This window comes from Lemur catta, chromosome 15, assembly GCF_020740605.2.
Source record: "Lemur catta isolate mLemCat1 chromosome 15, mLemCat1.pri, whole genome shotgun sequence".
Taxonomy (NCBI): domain Eukaryota; kingdom Metazoa; phylum Chordata; class Mammalia; order Primates; family Lemuridae; genus Lemur; species Lemur catta.
The window spans coordinates 36618565-36640615 of record NC_059142.1 but is presented as its reverse complement, the minus strand read 5'-3'; the positions used below and the strand labels follow the sequence as shown (position 1 = coordinate 36640615).

The following is a 22051-nucleotide window of genomic DNA, read 5'->3' as shown; positions in this document are numbered from 1 at the left end:
ATTCCTTTCTCTACCCTCCCCATGGACTCTGACATACAAAAATATATCTTCAGCTGACCATTCTTTTGGGGATGGTCTCCAGTGGCTGGGTGAGGGCTTGCTTCTCAACTCTTGGGGTTGAAGCCAGGGAAGTTGTGTGAATGCAGGAAACTTCCACTAGAGGGTACCAAGGCTGCACTGGGATCTCAGATTGCAGGGAGGCCTGCACAAACCCAACAATTCCAGAATTTTTTAAATACCTATGTTGAGAGATTCAGAGATCTTTACTCACTGCTCATTACCTGGTCTGCTTCTTACTGCTCCTTGGAAGACTTAAGAAATCTCTACTATTTGGGCATCATTTTGCTTTGATTTGACTTCAAATTAAAGACAACTTAGTATAATGGAATCCATGGGGGCTCTGGCAACTGATATAGACCTTGCTCCACTATTTCCAAACTCTATAAGCAATTTAATGCTTTTGTGTCTCAGTGTACCCATCTGTGAAATGGGGATAATAAAACTTACTTCATGGAGCTGTTGTGAGCACTAAGTAAAATAATATATGGAAACATGTGACTGATAGACTATAGGTGCCTAAAACAGTTTTTGCACCAAAGGAGAGTTCTAAGACCTGTCACAAACTGGAAATTGAGGTTCTGAGGAGAGAGACAGATTTGCAGGTGCTGAGTGCCTCCAAACAAGAAATGTAACCTTTTGCCATTTTCCTCTTAAGTCTTTCAGGTTTCCAGGGTAGGGCTGGGGGACACTCCTCAGTCTTGTCCTTCAGTCCTGTTCTATCATCTGCATCAGCCCAGCCGTGTCATTCTTCTGCCCTTTTTTATCCTGGTTTCCGCAGAGGTGAGTTTAGCTTCTACTTCCTGCTCACCTCTTAGATGAACAGTCTCTTGTGTGGTATTTGGCTCTGTGTTTTCCGAAGTGCCACATTCCCACCTAGCTCTGTTCTGTTCTGCCCTTTTCCTCTCATCTCCCCAGCAGTCACTCCTGGGGTGGAATGTGCCATCTGTTTCTGAGAGTGAGCAGAAGTTTGGGAAGGGGGGAGGGACAGCGTGTCCAGGGCTTGCGTGTCAGCAGACACGTTACAACTGCTGCAGGGCAAACCAGGGTGAAACCGCAAGCCAGAGGCCTCAGAGCAGGCAGCCGTGAGGCCCGCCCCTCAGCTCCTCTTCTCATCTCTGTCTCACCCAGAGGTTTCCTGGCAGGAGTGGGAGAGGTTAGTATCGAGTCCTTGAGTTCTGACTCATTCCCTGACCTAGTTGGGTGTTACCCAGTTATCTCCCAAGTACCTCTACAGGGCCCTCTGTTAGCAACACAACAGTGTCATCCTAGACGGAAGATACCAGAGGAAAGCAGACTGTCTATTTATTTCATTGCCATCTGAGGGTCCCAACAACAGCCAAAGAGTTCACAGGTTTCGTGGTTTTATGTACCACCCAGGAAGTTACATTCTTTATAAAATGAACAAAGTCATCTTATACTGCTACACTAAGAGATTGGCTATTTTCCAGATTTCTTTATAGAAACAATCATGCTTAACTTTCTCAAGAACAAATAAAATCATTGTTTTATTTTACTTGGGTAGGGGAAGGGGCTGTTGGGAAAGTGGGAAAGGGACTGGAATACTGAGCCAGGAAGTAACTGGCCATTATCACACAGTGAGTCAGGGACCTTTCAAGGGCCATAACTCAGGTTTCCTAACCCCACCCCGAATTCCATTCTTCCCCTTAGCCTAGTCACTAATGGGCTACAAAAATATTCCAGGCTTTCTGGACTTTAAAAAAGTTCTTATAATTGCCATATTTCTGAGGGTTCAATAGGAAGTCAATTGCATTATGCTTCTGGGCTTCATATGTGTCCCTTTCACTATTTGTCCTGTGGAAAATGTGAGATATATGTTTGTTGCCTCCTAGACAGGTTGTCAAAAACACTTTAGAGTTATCTGAGGTCCAGAGAAGACCAGGCACAGTGGCTTACTTCTATAATCCCAGTGCTTTGGGCGGCCAAAGTGGAAGGATCGCTTGAGGCCACGAGTTTGAGACCCTCATGGCAACATATTGAGACTCCATTTTTACACAAAAAAAATTTTTAAAAATTAGCCAGACATGGTGGTGTGCCTATAGTCCCAGCTACTCAGGAGGCTGAGGCTGGAGGATCCCTTGAACCCAGGAGTTCAAGGTTACAGTGAGCTATGATCATGCCACTGCACTCTAGCCTGGGTGACAGAGCAAGACACTGTCCCTACAAAAAATATTTTTTTTCCTTTTTTTTTTTTCAGACAATCTCACTTTGTTGCCTGGGCTAGAGTGCTGTGGCGTCAGCCTACCTTACAGCAACCTCAAACTCGTGGGCTCAGGCAATCCTTCTGCCTCAGCCTCCCGAGTAGCTGGGACTACAGGCATGTGCCACCATGCCCGGCTGATTTTTTCTGTATATTTTTAGTTGTCCAGCTAATTTCTTTCTATTTTTAGTAGAGATGGGGTCTCATTCTTGCTCAGGCTGGTCTGGAACTCCTGAGCTCAAACGACCACCTGCCTTGGCCTCCCAGAGTGCTAGGATTACAGGCATGAGCCACCATGCCTGGCCTCTACAAAAAAAGAATTTAAAAAACAAAAGAAAACCAATGTAGTATGTGATCCTGAAGTTAGATCTCAGAGACAGGAGATTCCGTTTTTAAAATCATTTGTTGGTGTTCCCAACCACAATCCTAATATCTTTGTGAGATATCCTAACATCCACTGTACCAGTGGATGCTGAATATTATTTTCTTACCTTTCCTTTATTTGAGGTCTCAATCTCTCCCTAACTAGGGTCATGCTTCCTAAAGACATGAGCTGGTTTCCAGGAGAGCAGATTTTAGCTTTATCCCTTGGCAGAAAGAACGGAGTCATTGCACACAGGCCAGAACATTCTTTCTGCCAGAGCTCCCCATCTGGAAGAAAAGAGAAAGAGTTTCAGATTTTCCAGAAGGGCTGCCTAAAGGGGAGGAATGGAGAGGAAACCATAGAGAGGGCAGAAGAAAGCTACAGGGGTGGAAGCCCAAGCTCCATGGTCTAAAAGAAAAATCAGATTCAGGCTGGGCGCTGTGGCTCATGCCTATAATCCTAGCACTCTGGGAGGCCGAGGCAGGAGGATTGCTTGAACTCAGGAGTTCAGGACCAGCCTGAGCAAGAACGAGACCCATCTCTAAAAACAGAAAAATTAGCTGGGCGTGGTGCGAGCCTGTAATCCCAGCTACTCGGGAGGCTGAGGCCGGAGGATCACTTGAGCCTAGGAGTTTGAGGTTGCTGTGAGCTAGGCTGACGACACAGCACTCTACTCAGGGCAACAGAATGAGACTTAGTCTCACAAAAAAAAGAAAAAGAAAATCAGATTCAGTAGGCCTAAAAACCTTCTGGTGCAATTGATTTTTTTTTTTTAAACCTAAATGTAGGTCTTCCCTTTATCCGTGTTAAATTTCGTCTCGTTAATTTTGACACTTTGTTCCAATCTGTCAGGATGATTTGACCACATTGTAAACATAAATGAAAACTTCATATTGTACCTCATAAATATATACAATTATTGTCAACTAAACATAAATTCTTTTTTTAAGTTTTTAAAAAGATAGTTTGAAATCTTCTATCATTCATCCTATTAATTATCTTTCCTAGCTATATCATTATCTAAGTTATTGATTTTTTAAAAATGTTTAATAGGACAGTGAGTCACCTCTCTTTGTCAATATTAATTGCTCAGTCTCCTTTGAGTGTAGTTGAAAAAAGTGTTCAGCCTCCAGCTTGGACTTTGGCATGGCTCTTCCCATTGGCTCTTGGTGCTTTGCCTAGGACGTAACTCCCCTTTTCAGCTTGGCTGTTATTTCATAAGTAATATATATGACTCTGCCTCGATCTTTTTAATGGCTACATAGTATTCTGTTACACAGATATACCATGCTGATGGACACTTAGGTAGTTTCCAAACTTTTGGTATTACAAAGAGGTCATGAGTCAGTTTGCAAGTACCAATGTCAGATAAATTCCTGGAAATACAGTGAAAGGGTCAAAAGACATTTACATTTTTATTTTGATAGATTTTGCCAAACTGCTCTCTAAAGAATTGTACCACTTTAGTAGTGGTTTAGATCTCAGCAACATAAGCAATTTCAAATTAAATATACCTGTTCTTTAAACATATCTTTACAATTCTACTACTGGAAATTTGAAATTGCTTTTAATTTTTCCTTTCTCCCCTTCTCATTTCTCCTCCTCACTCTCTCCTCTGATTTCTTCCCTACCCTGAACTCTAAATTCTTCTCGCTTATTTTATATAAAGTAATTCTGTATCTCCAGACTCTCTGACTTAACTCTGCTCCAGCCCTGCATTTGCATCGCAAACCTCAACATAGTAAACTTGCTGCCATCCGAAAGCCATCCTCCTTAGTCACGACAATATTGAGCACTGACATGTATTAGCCCATTTAATCTTTTCAACAATCTTGTGATACAGGTACTATTATTATCCCCATTTTAAGAGTGAGAAAATTGAGGTATAGAGAAGTGGGGTCACTTGTGTAAGGTCACATGGTTTAAAAATTGCACTGATACTATTTGAACCTGGAGACCACACTCTTAACCCCTACAGTCACCTGTCTTGGAGTCTACTTAGGTCCTTATCAAATTCTAACATAACTTTCTTAGTGATCCCCATGAAATAATTCAGGCTCTGGTGTCTATCCTGATCCCTGTCTAGCCCACTGCCTGTTCTACTAGCAGCTTTGTCTTGTAAAAGAGCCTGAATCAGTCTAGAAAAAACAGGTTCCAGGATTGTCTTAGCCTATGGCAGAGGAGAAAGCATGGGGTGAGATCACAGGCTGGGTGGGGGGGGGACATCAGTCATGCCCTCTCCCTCTGCAAAGGTGTAGCTTCCCCGTTCTGGTCTCTGGGTGGGTCCTCCAGACAGGAAAGGAGCAGTTGGCTCCTTTCCTAGTCAGTCAGTCTAGTTTTCCCTGGAACTCAGCACACTGTGAAATCCAGGAGGTGCCTGAGGCCAATTTAGGCAAGTTCTATTCAACAAACATTTATTGAGTCCCAACAATAGACCAGACACTGTGCTGGGTTGGGGTATAACAAACTAGTCACATGTTATACAAATGAAGATAAGCACTTCAATGTCCTGTTACCTAAGTGTGGTAAGTGCCTGGATAGCTAGAGACCTGAGTGTATTGTTTGGAGTGAGCTGGCAAGAGGAGAAAGGAACAAGGGAGAACAGGGATAAGGAGTGCATGACTGGGGTTTTGGCTTTGAGGAAACAATCCAGATTGGGGAAAGAAATAATAAGGGCCTGCAGTGCCTCCAAAAGTACTGAGTTCTTCATGTGCAGGTAAGTAAACCCTGCCTGTTTATCAGGAATGGTAGAGGAAAGGAAGGTATGAGGGCAAAGAACAGTCAGGAAAAGTTCCAAGATCCGTAACAGTGTGTGTATAGGGGGTGGGGAGGGGTTTTTTGAAATGCTAATTCCTGCTTTTTCTTGGCAGCTTTTCTGGAAATTGTGATGACAGCGGTGCGAAAAATCACTGAAATCTCTTGTGACCGCAGCCTTTTCCCTGCCCCTAGGTGGCTGGCTATCACCTGAGCCATTCCAGGTGGCAGCCTGCTGTGGATTCATTGTTTTCTCTCTTGCTCATTTATTGAAATGAAGGTATCATTCTTTTTTTTTTTTTTTTTTTTACGCAGGGGGAGGCACAGCCTTCAGTACAAGTGAAAGTGTGCTCTCCCTTGTGTGTGTTTTTGAGGTAGGGACGGAGGAAGAGAGAAGTTCATTTTCCAAGAGCAATGAATAAGCAAGCCACATCCTCTACATTAACCAGAAAGCTTCTTGCAGGATAAAAAGCCACAGACGAGATCCAGTCAGCAGAGAGACCCAGTTTCTGGTTTTAGATCTGCTCCAACAGGGCTTTAGAAATTCACAACCTATCTATATGTCCAGTTTCTCATTTATGCGTAGGAATAATAAATTCTTGTCTCTCAATAGTATTATGAGAAGGGAAAGAAAGGAAAAATAAACATTTAAAGCCCTTAGGAAATAATATTCTGTAGAGGTTTTTTTTATTGTTTTTAATAATTTCTCAGACTGTATCAGAAAAGTAACAAGGCCATGGCTGATACACCATTTTTAAATGGATGCTGAAAGTTACTGTCTTGAGTAACTTTCTCCTCTTAATTGGGACAGAAATTCTGGTCATTGACAGAAATGTAGATGGGCCAAAATAGAACTTAACTGTTCTGCAAGTTCTGGTTCTCAGTAAACACCACTTGAACATTTGGTTCTGTCTTCAAAGCTAAGTCCTTAAAACATGGGCCAGTTCTAATGAGGAGCATACTAATGAAGAAATACGAATAATACAAAGAGAAAAGGCAAGAGGAAAAAATCCACTGATCAACTACAAGCGGCCATAAAATCTGGAAATAGGTGAATATACATAATAAAAGGCTTATGGATATAATACTTGCTGTGTTCAATAATATTACATGATATAGTCACTATATTGTCCCTCATTAGGAATGCCTACCATGCATTAGGAATGCTGTTCCAACTTGTAGCAACATGCAGTGCTAATGCAGAGTTTCTATGAAGTCCTGCAAATGAGTTTGTGATGCCTTGTCTCAGATCATTTATCTTTGATTTTCACTGAATAAACCCCAGAAGAAATAATCAAGGGGGTCAAATAAACTATAATCTATGCTTCCAGGCTTTATGACTGTCTGGTAGCTTCTACAGAGATGAACATAGGGAATAGATGCAAAAAGAAGAGTGAAGAGTCTGGAGGAATCTAGAGGAGAAAGAGAGAAAAAGAAGAAAGACACAGAATATGACCATGGAAACAAAAGTAGGAGGGGACATGTTCACATCCAAGGAACAGAGAGAGAGAGAGAAGAGAGAGAGGCTCAGGAAAAGAATGCAATGTATCAAGGGAAAAAGACAATAAGGCTAGAAAAGGTAGATCAGAAAAGAGAAAGCAGTCTTTATTTTTTTTATTGTTATTTTTTTTTGAAACAGAGTCTCACTCTGTTGCCCAGGCTAGAGTGCCGTGGCATTAGCCTAGCTCACAGCAACCTCAAACTCCTGGGTTCAAGTGATCCTACTGCCTCAGCCTCTCAAGTAGCTGGGACTACAGGCATGCACCACCATGCCCGGCTAATTTTTTCTATATATTTTTAGTTGTCCAGCTAATTTCTTTATTTTTTCTAGTAGAGACAGGGTCTCACTCTTGCTCAGGCTGGTCTCAAACTCCTGAGCTCAAACGATCCCCCCGCCTCGGCCTCCCAGAGTGCTAGGATTACAGGCGTGAGCAACCACACCCAGCTGAGAATAACTTTTTTCCACAGAAAATTATTAGAATAATATAATTTATGAGCTACAAAGAACTTCCAAGATTATCTAATCCAACGCCTAATTTTATAGAGGAAGAAATTAACACGTTCTTGGTTCTAGAGACAAATAAAGGATTTGGGTGTTGCTGGTGGAAAGCCAGAAGATTCCAACGCCCACCAAGGGAAAGTAATGTTTTTAATAGTTCTTAATATTTAAACAAAACAGGTGATGGAACTCATCAGCTCTTGAGTGGGCTAATTTGTGCATCATCTCTTAAGGAGGAGCTAAATGGGAATTCAAGCTCTGTTCCTCCTTGTCTTGTTCTAGCCATTCTTTGGGTTAAATTACATCAGCCCTGTGGTTTCCAGAAAGAGATTATGGGAAGACCAAGTGTTGATTAGGAAAGAGTGCCTGTTCTAAATCAGGGTGACCTGGGTTCTGGCACTGGCTCTGCCATTTACTAGCCTCTGAGTGACATACACTAGGCACTCAATAAATGTTTAATAAACAAGTGAAGAGATGATTTTCCTAAAGAACAAAATTATTAAGGATTATTGAAAAGATTTCCTTCCTCTGGGTTAAGGTAAAATGTAAGGCTCTGTTGGGATACTTCTTGATTAAAATCCTATGACTATTCATTCTTCACAATGTTTTTTTTCCTATTTTAAAATGTTTAAGCTTTAATATTTACAGGAGTGGCAGAATCAGGTCTATCATGTCTGCCTGCATCATTTTCAGGTGAGTAGAAATGCTGAAAGTATATTAGTATAGTAACAGTGGTAACAGAAAGAAATAAAAAACCATCATTGGTCTCCCAGTGTGGTGTATCAGCCCTTGGCTGCTGCCTGACATATTGTTGCCAACATTACTCTCAAAGTAATTTCTCTTATAAAATATGGCACAATCACCACCATATCCTGAGCATGGATATTTAATCTTGGAAATAGTATCTAAAGTATTTGAAACATTTGAAGAGACAGTTGATTTTTAAGGAGCCAGTTGATATTAACCTATGCTGTTTTCCACTAAGGTGAATACCCTGGGGTGTAAGAAAATGAGAAGAGAGCCAGAGAATCCTTTTGGAAGTTTCATAGCCTAAATCATTAAACATTACAGAATGTCACTCAACTCTCTAGAAAAAGATTTCTGCAAACACACGAAGCTATTTTAAAATTCCCTTTTATAAAATCAGACAATTCAAAAGCTATTGGCTGCCATCTTCAAGATCAGAAAGCAGAGTACTTGTAGGATTGTCAGACTTAGCAAATAAAAATACAGGATGCTTGCTGATGATAAAGAGCTCCTAAAAAAAGAGAGAAAAAAAAATACAGGATGCCCAATTAAATTTGAATTTCAGATAAAAAAGGAAGAGTTTTAATATTTAGTACCCTAACTATTGCATATTTTTAGTATATTTCATGTCCTGTGAAATATTTGAGACATATTTGTACTAAAAAGCTATTCATTTTATACAAAATTCAAATTTAACTCGACGTCCTGTATTTTATCCGGCAACTCTAGTACTGGGGAGAGTTACTTGGTTTAACCCCTTCATTACTCTGCAGAACAAGGGGCCCCAACCTGGCTGATGAGAATGTGCCTTTAGGATTTATTACAAAGAATTTTAAGATTAGCAATGATCTGGCCGGGCGTGGTGGTTCATGCCTGTAATCCTAGCACTCTGGGAGGCCGAGGTGGGTGGATCATTTGAGGTCAGGAGTTCGAGACCAGCCTGAGCAAGAGTGAGACCCCGTCTCTACTAAAAACAGAAAGAAATTAGCTGGACAACTAAAAACATAGAGAAAAAATTAGCCGGGCATGGTGGTGCATGCCTGTAGTCCCAGCTACTCAGGAGGCTGAGGCAGGAGGATTGCTGGAGCCCAGGAGTTTGAGGTTGCTGTGAGCTAGGCTGATGCCACGGCACTCTAGCCCGGGCAACAGAGTGAGACTCTGTCTCAAAAAAAAAAAAAAAAGATTAGCAGTGATCATGGTAAAAGGAGAATTGAACCTTTCTTCTAGTCTGTGGATTTCCATTCTGTCTCTTTCACACTGTGAAAAGCATTTAAATATATTTCCAATTATTCAGAGTGGTAATGGATTAATTGAAGAGTATACTTTATTTGGATCTCTAAATTTAGGGTTTGTTTGTGTAAGGGCTAAGAGCCTAGGACCATATGGACTTGAGAACTAGGATTGTGCTGTTCCCAGTAAGGAATGAACAGACTTGCTTTTATAAAGCAGTTTGAAGACTTCAAAAATGCTGAATGAATTTTTTTTCTAATGAAGTTATCCCCCACATCTTTCACTAAAGTATCACCCCATTGTTTGGCTTTATAGGACTTGTCAGACAATGTTATATCTCCAGGATGGAAGCCTGTCTAATGGAAGCTGGAGTCCAAGTGCACCAAAGGTGGGTTGAAGACAGCAGTGTTGCTGTGAGCCTGACTGAAGCACTCATGGAGACAGCATTCTTTTCAGCATCAGCTGATGCTCTGCAGCACAGGATTCTGTTACCCTCATTTGAGCTGCCTGGTTATTCTGGCAATCAGATCTTTCTGTCTCCTTCCCGTTACCCGGCCTTGATACCAGCTATCAAGTGCCCTTTTTGCCTTAATTCCCAAGCATACAATTCTTCTTTCATTTTCTTTAAACTCAAATGCCAGAATATTGGAATTTCTAGGACATTTACATGGTTTGTGATAACAATGGAGGATATTTGCAAGCAGAGCTGTTCTGTAAAAGCTAGGGCATGTGTGGTCCCCCTAATATTTCAACCTCAAACTCCTGGGCTCAATCCTCCCGCCTCAGCCTCCCGAGTAGCTGGGACTACAGGCATGAGCCACCATGCCTGGCTAATTTTTTCCATATATTTTTAGCTGTCCAGCTAATTTCTTTCTATTTTTAGTAGAGACGGGGTCTCGCTCTTGCTCAGGCTGGTGTCGAACTCCTGATCTCGAGCGATCTTCCCGCCTCGGCCTCCCAGAGTGCTAGGATTATAGGCGTGAGGGACCGCGGCCAGCCTAATATTTCAATATTTGTTTTCTGACAGTTACCTAGGCAGCAAGGATATTTGATTTGGAAAGGAAATAGGGTTGGGAGTAGAAATTCTTCTCATCATTGTTTTAGTCATTGCTTTGTAGTTAACCTTGGGCAAATTACTGCATCTATCTCTGTCCTATGTCAGTTTCTGAACCCCTTCTATCTGAAGCCCCCTATAACAATTATAAAGAACAAAACAGTAGGAACTCATTTCCAACTTACTTTGGCTATCCTTAAAATGTAAGTTATGAATCCTAGTGTTGGAAACATGGCATACTGGGCTTCTCTACCCTTTTACCCTGAAGGGGAAGAAAAGTTATGGAAAACAAAGGCCATAAAGATTTTACCACTTTAATTCCTTGTTTAGGAGAAGCATGTGGCTGCTTTCAGAACTGCAACTTGTAAAATTCTAGTCTGAACTCAATCCGGATAGAACTTCATTTTTCTAATTTCTGGAAAAAATAAAAGAAGATGGGGCTTATAAACTAAAGAAAGTTATTTACCTTGTCAACAGTAATAATAGCACTTTCTATAAAATAATGACTCCTTTTTCTCCCCTCCACCTCCTCCATTCCTTTGATCCTGTCACCCTCCCTTGCATCTACTGATATCCTATTACCTTGAGATAAGACAGTAATGAATCACTTTAGCAAAAAGTACATAGGGCTAAACAAAGATGACATATTTTGGCATCTTTTGGCACCGGGACACATCAGGATGGGGCATAGCAAGAGTTCAGGGTTTCCTGACGCATAGTTGCTAAAACTGGCCTCCACTTCATAGCTAATGTAGGTTTGGGGCAAGAAGAACATAAATCTCTCTTAAATAGTTTAAATTGTGCCTTTTTGCCTAAAGAGTTTTATCTTTTTTTTGACCTGTCCTAATTCCTGATGTCAGGTCCGTAGGGTATTTGTGCTATGCCTCATTCTCAGTGAATGTATATTTTACACAGTGTGATCACACTTTGAACTAAAATAGACCATATCCAGAAACCTGCTGGTGCAGGCTTCCCAGGACTAAAGAATATGAACAGTTTGAATTGCTTTTTGTCTCTTTGGCTTCTTCTTGAATCAATTCACCAATATAGAAATGTTACTATCTAGATTTTATTAAAAAAAAAAAAAGGCACCAGATCCCAAAGGCTATCCTCCAAGCCAAGATTATTTTCCTAGAAAATGCATAATATTTGAAAGTGAAAGGGTCTCAGATGTTTACCTTATAGTCTCTCTTCAGCTCTAGCATTATTTGTTTACTGGGGACACGATGACTTTTGGTTCAGTCTTGTGAATAAGCAGGTCACTTTTTAAGTGTTTATTAATCTTGACTCCTATACAAACTCTGTAGAGAGGCTGGCAACAGAAGATTCTTATCCTTAGTTATTTATGTGGCTAAGACTGTAAGGCAAATTGCTCTCATAAAAATCACACCCCATGAGATGTGATTCTACCAGATTGGCAGGCCTTAATGTCTCCTCTCTTCACCCCACCCTTTAAGCTAGGTGGAGCTTATTCTCTTTGCTAAGCATAGGATCAGATATTGAATAAGAACTAATTCTAATGTCAATTCTTCTTGTCAGGGATTTAAGAAGCAAACAGAAATGGAGCCAAGGGTGGAGAAACTGAGGCCCTCTGAATGGTGCTAAGCTGCTGAGATGTCTAATCCTCTTGGCTACTCCACTGGTCTGATTCAACCTGAGCCCACAGTAATTTTTTGGATTGGAAATCAAGGCAAACATCATTGTAAACTCAATTCTAGCACGCCAGCTCCAGAACACTTTAACCTTTAAAGGCTTCAGATTCCAGGAGAAATGTTGTAGTAGCATTCCAGAGGCCCACACGTCAGACAGACATATGCATTCTTGCCTGCGGCACAGGGTGTTGGCTTCACCCTCTCCTATGAGTTGGCTTCCTAACTCATACTCTGCAAAGTCCTGGTGGCTAACCCTTCATATGAGGACACAGCCAAACAAGCTCATCTCGATTTGAAGATCACCAGCAAAGGGGCTGGGTTTATCATGTAGCTACCAGTCACTTGGGATTGGTAACTAAACCTGCAGAAGTAGTTGTGTTGTGAAAAGGGAAGCAGAAGTACAAAAAAAAAAAAAGAGCTAGAAAGGAAGTAAGACAGGTAGAAGTGTATGATTTTTTCAACTTCCTGATGGAAAGATACCAAAAGAAATAAAACTCTTTCTGACTAGATAGGACCTTTCTTTGGCCACAGTTGGATGTATTAATAATTAATGTCACATTGCCACCCTCACGAAATCTATCTTTATGTTTATGTATATTTATCTCTATATATCTCACATATTATATCATATGTAGTTATCCATTAGTATAGTATACATTTTATTTTATTTTTTAGAACATAGTAAAAATTTTATTAGGTATTTACTAGATATCAGATGCAATTATAAGTACTTTCTATGTATTAAATTGCATAATTGTCATTATAACACTAAGGCGTAGGTATTGTTATTCTTGTTTTAGGCACAGAGAGATTAACTAGTCAAAGACCACACAGTTACTACATTGTGGAGCTGCAATGTGAATGCAGGCGCTCCAATTCGGGAATCTATAACCGCTATTCTCTGCTGTCTTTGCTGTTACAGTATATAGTATACATTTTAAAGCATATGAAATTAATCTATTAATTAATCATGAAGAACACAGGATAGCTAGGCAACATTCCATCTACCCACCTTTCCAACTGTCAACCCAACAGCCATTTGAAATTGCATAAAAGAGTCAAGGCGGGGACCTCATGGGATCATCAGTTTCCTATGGATTGCTCTCCAATTTTTTGTGTTCCTGGCTCTTGGAACCCCTTCATTATATTCCGCGGGTAAGACTCATAATAGCAGAATTAGAGTTATAATTTCCATGCTTGAAATTGACATTGAAGGCCAAAATTTCTTTCTTTTTTTTTTTTGAGACAGAGTCTCACTTTGTTGCCTGGGCTAGAGAGCTGTGGCATCAGCCTAGCTCACAGCAACCTCAAACTCCTTGCCTCAAGTGGTCCTCCTGCCTCAGCTTCCCGAGTACCTAGAACTACAGGAGTGAGCCACCATGCCCAGCTAATTTTTTGTTTCTATTTTTACTTGACTGGCTAATTTTTTTCTATTTTTAGTTATAGACAGGGTCTTGCTCTCGCTCAGGCTGGTCTCAAACTCTTGAGCTCAAAGGATCCTCTCACTTTGGCCTCCCAGAGTGCTAGGATTACAGGCATGAGCCACCACACCCGGTCTGAAGGTCATAATTTCTAAGTCAGGGAAGCTAAATAGTAACTATAATGCTTTGTTTTCACCTAACATATGGATTTTGTAATGGTCTCCTAAACTCTCCACATCTTTCTCTTCCCCTTTCAATGTTCCACACAGCCAGGATTTCTTTCCTTCCTTCCTGCCTGAATATTTTGGCTCCCTAACCCAACTCGTTTATATTCTCTCTGCTTTAAAACATCTCTTTCAACGACTTAAATTTTCTCTATAAATCCTTTACCACTCTTGCTATGAAGACTATTCTGACATTAAGAAAATGATAGGCTTTTAAAGAAATTCTCAAACCACAGATGAAAGAACACTTTTTTCTGAGATAAGCATGCATTATGTACATATCTGCTTTACAGATGGGGAAACTAAAGCAGGGAAATGATAAGATTTGTCCTAGGTCATAAAGTCAGTGACAATATTGAAACTATTTGCTTGTGTCTTCAGACTCTCAGGCTAGTGCTTGAAAACTGAAGATGAAAAGTGCCTCTGACTAGAATGACTAATTGGCTTTTTTCCTTTCTTTTCTTTCTTAACTTTTTTTTTTTGGAGACAGAGTCTCACTCTGTTGCCCAGGCTAGAGTGCCGTGGCGTCAGCCTAGCTCACAGCAACCATGCCTGCAATCCTAGCAGTGGGAGGCTGAGGTGGGAGGACTGCTTGAGCTCAGGAGTTTGCGACCAGCTTGAGCAAGAGCGAGACCCTGTCTCTACTAAAATTAGAAAAAAATTAGCCAGACGTGGCGGCACACATCTGTAGTCCCAGCTACTCAGGTGGCTGAGGCAGGAGGATTGCTTGAACCCACATGCTGGAGGTTTCAGTGAATTATCATGACACCATTATACTCCAGCCAGGGCGACAGAATCAGAAGACAATGTCTCAAAAAGAAAACTAATTAATTAAAAAAAAACTAGAGAGTTAGAAAAATAGGGAAGCTGCAGCAAAATTCTCCAGGAGAGAAAAACATGCTGGGGTCCCAACTCTAGCTCTGCCAATTATTAGCTATATGACCTTGGGCAAGTCACTGAATTTGTGTGTGTCTGTTTTGTGATCTGTAAAAAGGGGATAATGGTGTCCACCTCACAGATTTGTTGAGAAGATTACATGAATTAATAACATGAAAAGTGTTTAGAAAGTACTCAATAAATATTTAATTATAGTTGATTAAATTCTTATTATATGCTATTTAAATTATCATTGCTGGGTGTGGTGGCTTATGCCTGTAATCCCAGCACTTTGGGAGGTTGAGATGGGAGGATTGCTTAAGGTCAGGAGTTTGTGATCAGCCTGGACAATATAGCAAGACCCCATCTTTAAAAAAAATTAGCCAGGTGTGTTGGCATGTGCCTGTAGTTCCAGGACTGAAGAGGCTAAGGTAGGAGGATCAGTTGAGCCCAGGAGCTGGAGGTTGCAGTGAGCTGTGATGGTGTCACTGCACTCTAGCCTGGGCAAAAGACCAAGAGTTTAACTCTAAAAAAATTATCGTTATTATTTCTATGACCAAGAAGTCATAGAAATGCATCCATGTAACAAAAGGCCCCAACTCACATCTTAGTTTCAAAGGATTACAGCTTTTCAGTCTGCTCTTCTAGTTTTTCTTTACGTTTTTAAAATTATTCAATTTTCTATTCTTATTTTTTTTAAGTTGTTTATTTTCAGATGCTGGATTATGCTATTCTGATTATGTTATTATTCTCGGTACTGGGCCCTGCACAAAGTACATCTCAATTGTTACTGAACTAACCAGTTTCTAAAAAGTATGTAGGATTCAGAAGCTAAGAGGGCAGGCCCAGTGTCCAAAATTGTGCTGCCTAATACAATAGCCACTAGCCACATGTGGCTATACAACACCTGAAATTTGGCTAGTCAGAATTGAGATGTCTGTCAATGTAAAATACACACTGTATTTCAAAGTCAGTATGAAAAAAATAAAATATCTCATTAATATTTTTATAATGATTCCATGTTGAAATGACAATATTTTGGATATGTTGCGTTAAATAAGATGTGTTAATTTCATCTGTCTCCTTTTCACTTTTTTGTGTTGTGGCTACTAGAAAATTTAATACTACCTTGTGGTTCACAGTATATTTCTATTGGACAGCACTGGTCCAGTATAACATTCTGCATTGAGTCCTGGAAATTAAGGGGTTCCTACTTGAGAAATGTCTACAAAGGAATATGGGGATTATGGATAAACCTTCTTGCTCTTGTCACTTTTAAATGTATATATGCCTCATTTAAATATACCTCTCATTTAAATATATTTAAGTATACACCTCATTTAAATGTTTAAATATATACATATCTCAATTTGCCAGATATTTACAGAACTGAGGGAGCCACACTGATAGTTCACCTTTAAAGAGGACGTAATGACTGAAGGGTCTTTTACTTTAAAAAAGGCAGAAACAAAGATGAAAACGGGAAAAAGGTGAAACATTTTAAATTGTGGAAACAAAAATTTTCCTAATCTTTGAAATTATTCTCTCAAAGGTCCAAATCTCAGTGGTTGACGAAACCTAAATTATTAAAGGTTTTATGACAAAAATTTTTTCAAATCATCTCTTGAACTTGTTTCTTAAAAAAACAAGAATTAGGGCCAAAGAGCCTCAAGTCAGGGCTTTCCGCTGATCCGGAGGTAGAATCCAGTTTGGGGTTTTGCTTTGAAATGGTATTTTAGCATGCTAGCAGGACTGAACTGACCAGCTACTGAGTAGGCTTCAACTTCCCGGGGCGGCTCAGGGGACCCTCACGCCTCTGCCTCCGCTTTTCCAGCGCTTCCCGGCTCCTTCCAGCTCCAAGGCCGCCCCCTCTGCCCAGCAGCGCCGACAGGTGCAGCGACCGGAGCCGCCACACACCCCACGCCCCACGCCCCACACCCCACACCGGCGCCCGCGACTCAGCGCCCTCCTGCCCCGCGGGCCGCACCCTCGCCGCTCCGCCCCCTGCCCCGGCGCGCGCGCGCACTCTGTGGGGGCGCGCCCGGCCTGCGGGGCCGCGCACGCCGCTGCTGCGGCCTCCTTCCCCCCCTCCCTCACTAGCGGGCCCTCCTCCTCCCGCTCCTCCGCCCCCTTCCCCGTAGGCAGCCCGCCCGCCCGCAACGCCTCCCTCCCGGCCCCTAGCGCTCTGGCTGGGTCTCTCCCCCGCCCCCTAGGCTCCCCCGGTCGCTCTCCTCAGGCAGTCGCCCGCGCTCGGTGAATGTGGCTGGCAGCCGCCGCCCCCTCCCTTGCTCGCCGCCTGCTCTTCCTCGGCCCTCCGCCTCCTTCCCTCCTCCTTCTCCTCCTCAGCCGCTCCTCTCGCCGCCGCCGCCGCCTCCACAGCCTGGGCCTCGCCGCGATGCCGGAGAAGAGGCCCTTCGAGCGGCTGCCTGCCGATGTCTCCCCCATCAACTACAGCCTTTGCCTCAAGCCCGACTTGCTGGACTTCACCTTTGAGGGCAAGCTGGAGGCCGCCGCCCAGGTACGGCGACCTCTGGGCGCCGGGAGCGAGTTGCTGGGCAAGCAGTTAGGCCGCGCCCGCGGGCTGGACTGGGGGCCTTGCCGGGAGGGCGGGTGGGCCTCGGGGCTGGGGCTGGGAGGCCGGCTCAGGGGACAGGCGCGCCCCTCTGGGTGGCCGCGGGGCGCCGGGCCGGCGTGCTCTGCCCTGCTCAGCTGGGGCCGGGGCCGCGCTGCGGGAGCGCCCGGGAGCCGGCCGTCCTGGCGCGTGCGCCCCTCCCGGGCGAGCACACCTCTGCGGGGCTTAGCCCTCCACCCCCGACCCTTCCGAGGTTGGTAGTGTTCTGAGAGACGCTGGAGGGGGTTGGGGAAGGCCGGAGGGGTCATGGGAGTCCCCGCTCAGTGTCAACCTCCTGACTCAGTTCTTTTCTCTGGTTCTCCCTACACCCCACGGGGGACAGATCGGAAGGGACAGTCATCTGGGACTCTAGTCGCCGCGTTGGAGCGAGGAGGGGAGCTTCTAGAAGGGGGGAGAGGGTGAGAACGAGAATGTTAATCCCAGGCAGCCTTGCTGAGTTCTCCCCGCCTGCTCCACCCCAGGGGCTGGGTTTCCAAGATGATCCGCCCCCTCCCCCTTCCCCTCAAGTGACAGTGCAGCAGTGACTTTGTTCTCGCCTAACCTCTAGAGAAGCTGCCCTAGGACCCCATCTCCGCTTTTCCTCCTATCTTCCTAGCTTTGCAGCCTGTAAAGCTGATGGATTTATTGCTACAGTGGTGGTTGCTTAGCAGTGCAGTCTTCTGAAAGAAGCTGTTAGTTTTAACATATCACTGGTGAAAATATTCCATTACTCCTCATTGCAATTTTTGGTGAATCATACTCCCCTCTTTCCTCTCTCGGCATTATTTGGAGTATTGTTTGATTTTGGAGACATTAGTATAGATGCCCTACAAAGGTCCCGAACAATAGGCATTTATGATACCATGTTATATGATGTGTTAACGTGAAGCCTGTAATGAAAAATGGGAGCCGTTAATAATTATCTGCAAAAACAGTGGTAATAAATATATTTTGTTTCATTTCTATTCCTACTACAGCCAGGGGGAAAATCAGTAGGCCTCAACCTTAAAAAACAGAGTGTATGTAGCAATGAAATAAAAGAAATGTAGACTGGTACTTGAATGAATTGAAAGTTGGCAGTTATCTTTGAAAGCCAAGAGGGTTGATACTTGGATTGAAAATTTGTCTAAAAGCACAGAATTAAAAAGTATACTGTTAGATTTGGGGCATTGATGTGAAAACATGAGGGCTCTAGGGTCTGTCTGTATCAAAAGGCAGAACTTATCCCTGTGAAAATCAGGTGATTTAAAATTTTTCCATTAAGAATATGAATCAGAGTGAGTGCATCTTGGGTCTAAATTGGGATTTGGGAGGGTTATTTGGGAGACTATGGTTTAAGTCAAGTGACTAGAGTGTTTGATATATATTGGCAAGAGGCAGATGGGAGGGATTGTAAACAGTAGTGTGTCTTGTGACTTGGCAAACCTTCGGGCAGAAGGACCTAGCGATGAATGAGTTCACATTATGTGAAAAGACTAACATTAAAAATATCATTTGTTTCTTTATAGTATTAGTTGGCATAATGGATTTATAATTTGGGGAAGCATACATGTTTAGGGAAAAATTTTTAAAAAGTACATATTTTTAAATGATTATTTATTAAGAAGTGAGTTTAAGTGTTGGGATAAAACAAGCAGTGACATGCTTCTCCTTACCCATTTCCTACTTTTCCAAAGAGATGAGAAATATGTGGAAGACTGGTTTGTGCCATTGAGGGTGCACATGGTAGTGTATTAGATATTAGGAGGGGTTGTTTGTTAATTTGATACGAGGAAATAAATGGATTATTTAAGTAACATGAATTTTTCAAAACATTTTTTTCAGAAATTCTTTTCAGGCTAGATAGCAACACAAATTGAGGACGGCATGATAGTGAATTCTAACAGGTTTCATTAAAGGTTGATTGGGGCCGGCCGTGGTGGTTCATGCCTGTAATCCTAGTACTCTGGGAGGCTGAGGCGGGAGGATTGCTTGAGCTCAGGAGTTCGAGACCAGCCTGAGCAAGAGTGAGACCCCGTCTCTACTAAAAATAGAAAAATTAGCTGGGCCTTGTGGTGTGCGCCTGTAGTCCCAGCTAGTTGGGAAGCTGAGGCAGGAGGATTGCTTGAGCCCAGGAGTTTGAAGTTGCAGTGAACTATGATGATGCCACTGCATGCTACCTAGGGGCACAGAGTGAGACTCTGTCTTAAAAAAAAAAAAAAAAAAGGAGGCCTGGCGCAGTGGCTCACGCCTGTAATCTTAGCACTCTGGGGGGCCAAGGTGGGAGGATTGCTCGAGGTCAGGAGTTTGAGACCAGCCTGAGCAAGAGCGAGACCCCGTCTCTACTAAAAATAGAAAGAAATGATCTGGACAGCTAAAAATATATAGAAAAAAATTAGCCAGGCATGGTGGCACATGCCTGTACTCCCAGCTACTCAGGAGGCTGAGGCAGAAGGATTGCCTAAGCCCAGGAGTTTGAGGTTGCTGTGAGCTAGGCTGACTCCACGGCACTGTAGCTGGGGCAACAGAGCAAGACTCTGTCTCAACAACCACCAAAAAAAGGGAACAGAACCCCCTCCCCCCATCACTTAATGTATGGAGGGGATACCCTTAATATATTAAAAAAAAAAGAGGATTGGATTTTTTATTGTACCCATTGACATCTTTGGAAGTGTAAAAGAGGAGTTAATGTTAGAAGTAAAAAGCATGTTTTTGAAATCCATGAATTGGGGCAGTAAGTTTAAATTGTGACATTAGACGGTATCTTATTATAGAAATTTAAAAATATTGACAAAAATTTATATTTCTAGAAACCTAGATTTATAACTGGTATTGGGTCAGTTTCCTAACAGTTGGAATCACATTACACAAAGTATGCAAGTTGCTTTAGTTGCAAAATTTTATGATAAGCCCAGAGTATTTGTACAGGTTACATATTAGAAACTTAGTGGATTTTTAACCTGGCCTGGGGTGTGGACTCCTGGGGAAGGTGAAGAAATTAGTCAATGTGCAGTGATTAGTTTTCTTTCACGTGAATGTGGTCTAATTCAGCAGGTTTTGAAAATGTGTTATATGGGCCTAGAGGGATTTTTCTCTAGGCCCAAATTTCATTTCATTTCATTCCGTCTCTCCTCCCTGTACATTGGGTACTTGAGAGCAATGGACTTTTGTAGATATTTTAAATTCTAACCCTCTCCCTTTATGGATAATAAATTAAAATGGATTATAGGTTTATGTGAGTATGGCTACAGTTTCTGGTTATGTGTATGTAGTGATTGGTACAGTAATTGGGCTTTCTCTTATGGAAATATTTTACCTGTGTTGAAGAAATGAAGTTCATCCTTGAAGGCCAGAAATCAGGATATGCTAGCCAATCCCTGGCCTCCATCAACAAAATATTCATGTTGGAAGTGACTAAATTGGCACTACAAGGAGAGTTACAGATATAGTAGTTTGTTTGGCAGGCTAAAAACTTGGCACCTACATGGATGTTATTGTCAACCTTGTGTTACGGAATTTGCTGCCCAAACTTTGCATATTTTCTATGCAATCATTTTGGCAGTCTTTTATTACTTTAAAAATGGTGAAATTAATAATTTGTCAGTATTGTGCTTGACCACTAAATGGTCTTAAGTAATTAAATTAGAAATACTGGTTAAAGAATTGAATTTATTCAGATACTTTCTTCTGTTTTTGGAAATGTGTCTATGAGGAAAGAAGTATGAGAAACTGTTTTGTGTGTTAAACTTTATCTAATTTATCTGGCAGTTAATTTTCCAGATAACTGAAGCTGACCCTTTGAGGCACTTAGACTTTAAAAAAAATACTTACTGATTTGGATGGAAATATTCCTAAAATATATTATCTTTTTAAGTTTTATAATTCCTCATAATCTAGGTTTGTTTCTCTTCTTTTTTTAAACACTAGATATCATTCTGAACATCTGTCATTGATGCTAGAATACTTAAAAACATAGAAGTTACCCCAAAGTATGTGCTGTAATTTATTAGTTTCATATCTGTTCTTTAAGGTAGTTTGTCTTTCTTACTCTCAGGTTATTACTTCTTGTTGCTTATTGTGCCTTGTTGCTGCCTATTGTGTAATCTCTTCCCTCTTCTATTCTACTGAACTTGATCTGAAGAAGTCCAAGTAGCCAGATAAACAGGTTGTTTGAGCGTAAAAATAAATTTCTGTCTTTCTTTTTTTTTTTATTTTTGTAACAGGGAATGGCCTGGAAAAAATAAATTTCTATGTGAGAATTTGAGGGATTCTCTTCTGAATAAAGGGTTTGAGCTTTATTGTATGAACTTTGTATCATGTATTTCGGCTTTTCATCCAGGCCCATTTTTTTTTTAAACTTACTTCCTGGTTCTAGAGAACTGATACTGTCTAATACAACCTGGATAGATGTGCTCTTGAGTAGTAAATTATCTATGAAGCTTCTCTGAACTTTGCCATATAAATGAACCTGTTCTTAATTGTATAGTAAATCTTGTTCTAATCTGTGTGTGAGTCAGTGGGCAAGGACTGAGCCTTCTGATAGCTTTTGTTGTTAACTGAGATTAGTTCTCCAGATTTTAGAGATTTCATTTTGAACACCATACAAGTATGTGGTCATTTGTAATCTCTTTAAAATTTTATTTTAAATTAGGAAATATTTTATTAATAGAAATACAGAAAAGTAACCCACTGCCAGATTTAACAGATATTAACATTTTGCCCCATTTGCTTCAGACTGCGTATGCTCTTTTTGGGAAATAAAATATTACAGATAACACTAAAGCCCATTTTCATCTCTTCCTACCTCCCACCCCCAGAGATAAATTTTGTCTTAAGGTAGGTGCATGTTATTCCTGTGTATA

General features: G+C 41.7%; 1 protein-coding gene and 1 long non-coding RNA gene across 2 annotated transcripts in view; both read left to right on the top strand.

Moving 5' to 3' along the window:
• The first annotated feature begins 1190 nt into the window (after positions 1-1190).
• LOC123620798 lies at positions 1191-9748 on the top strand. The gene is made up of 4 exons (XR_006728950.1): positions 1191-1213; positions 6317-6447; positions 8044-8088; positions 9688-9748. It is a non-coding gene; the product is annotated as an uncharacterized LOC123620798 (long non-coding RNA).
• A 6884-nt stretch (positions 9749-16632) lies between these two features.
• The window catches only part of NPEPPS (aminopeptidase puromycin sensitive), a 90262-nt gene continuing 84843 nt past the window's right edge, over positions 16633-22051 (top strand). Inside the window, exon 1 of the mRNA XM_045526317.1 lies at positions 16633-17117. Within this exon, the coding sequence (XP_045382273.1) occupies positions 16857-17117 (261 nt within the window). The 5' untranslated portion in view covers positions 16633-16856. The remainder of the gene's footprint in view (positions 17118-22051) is intronic.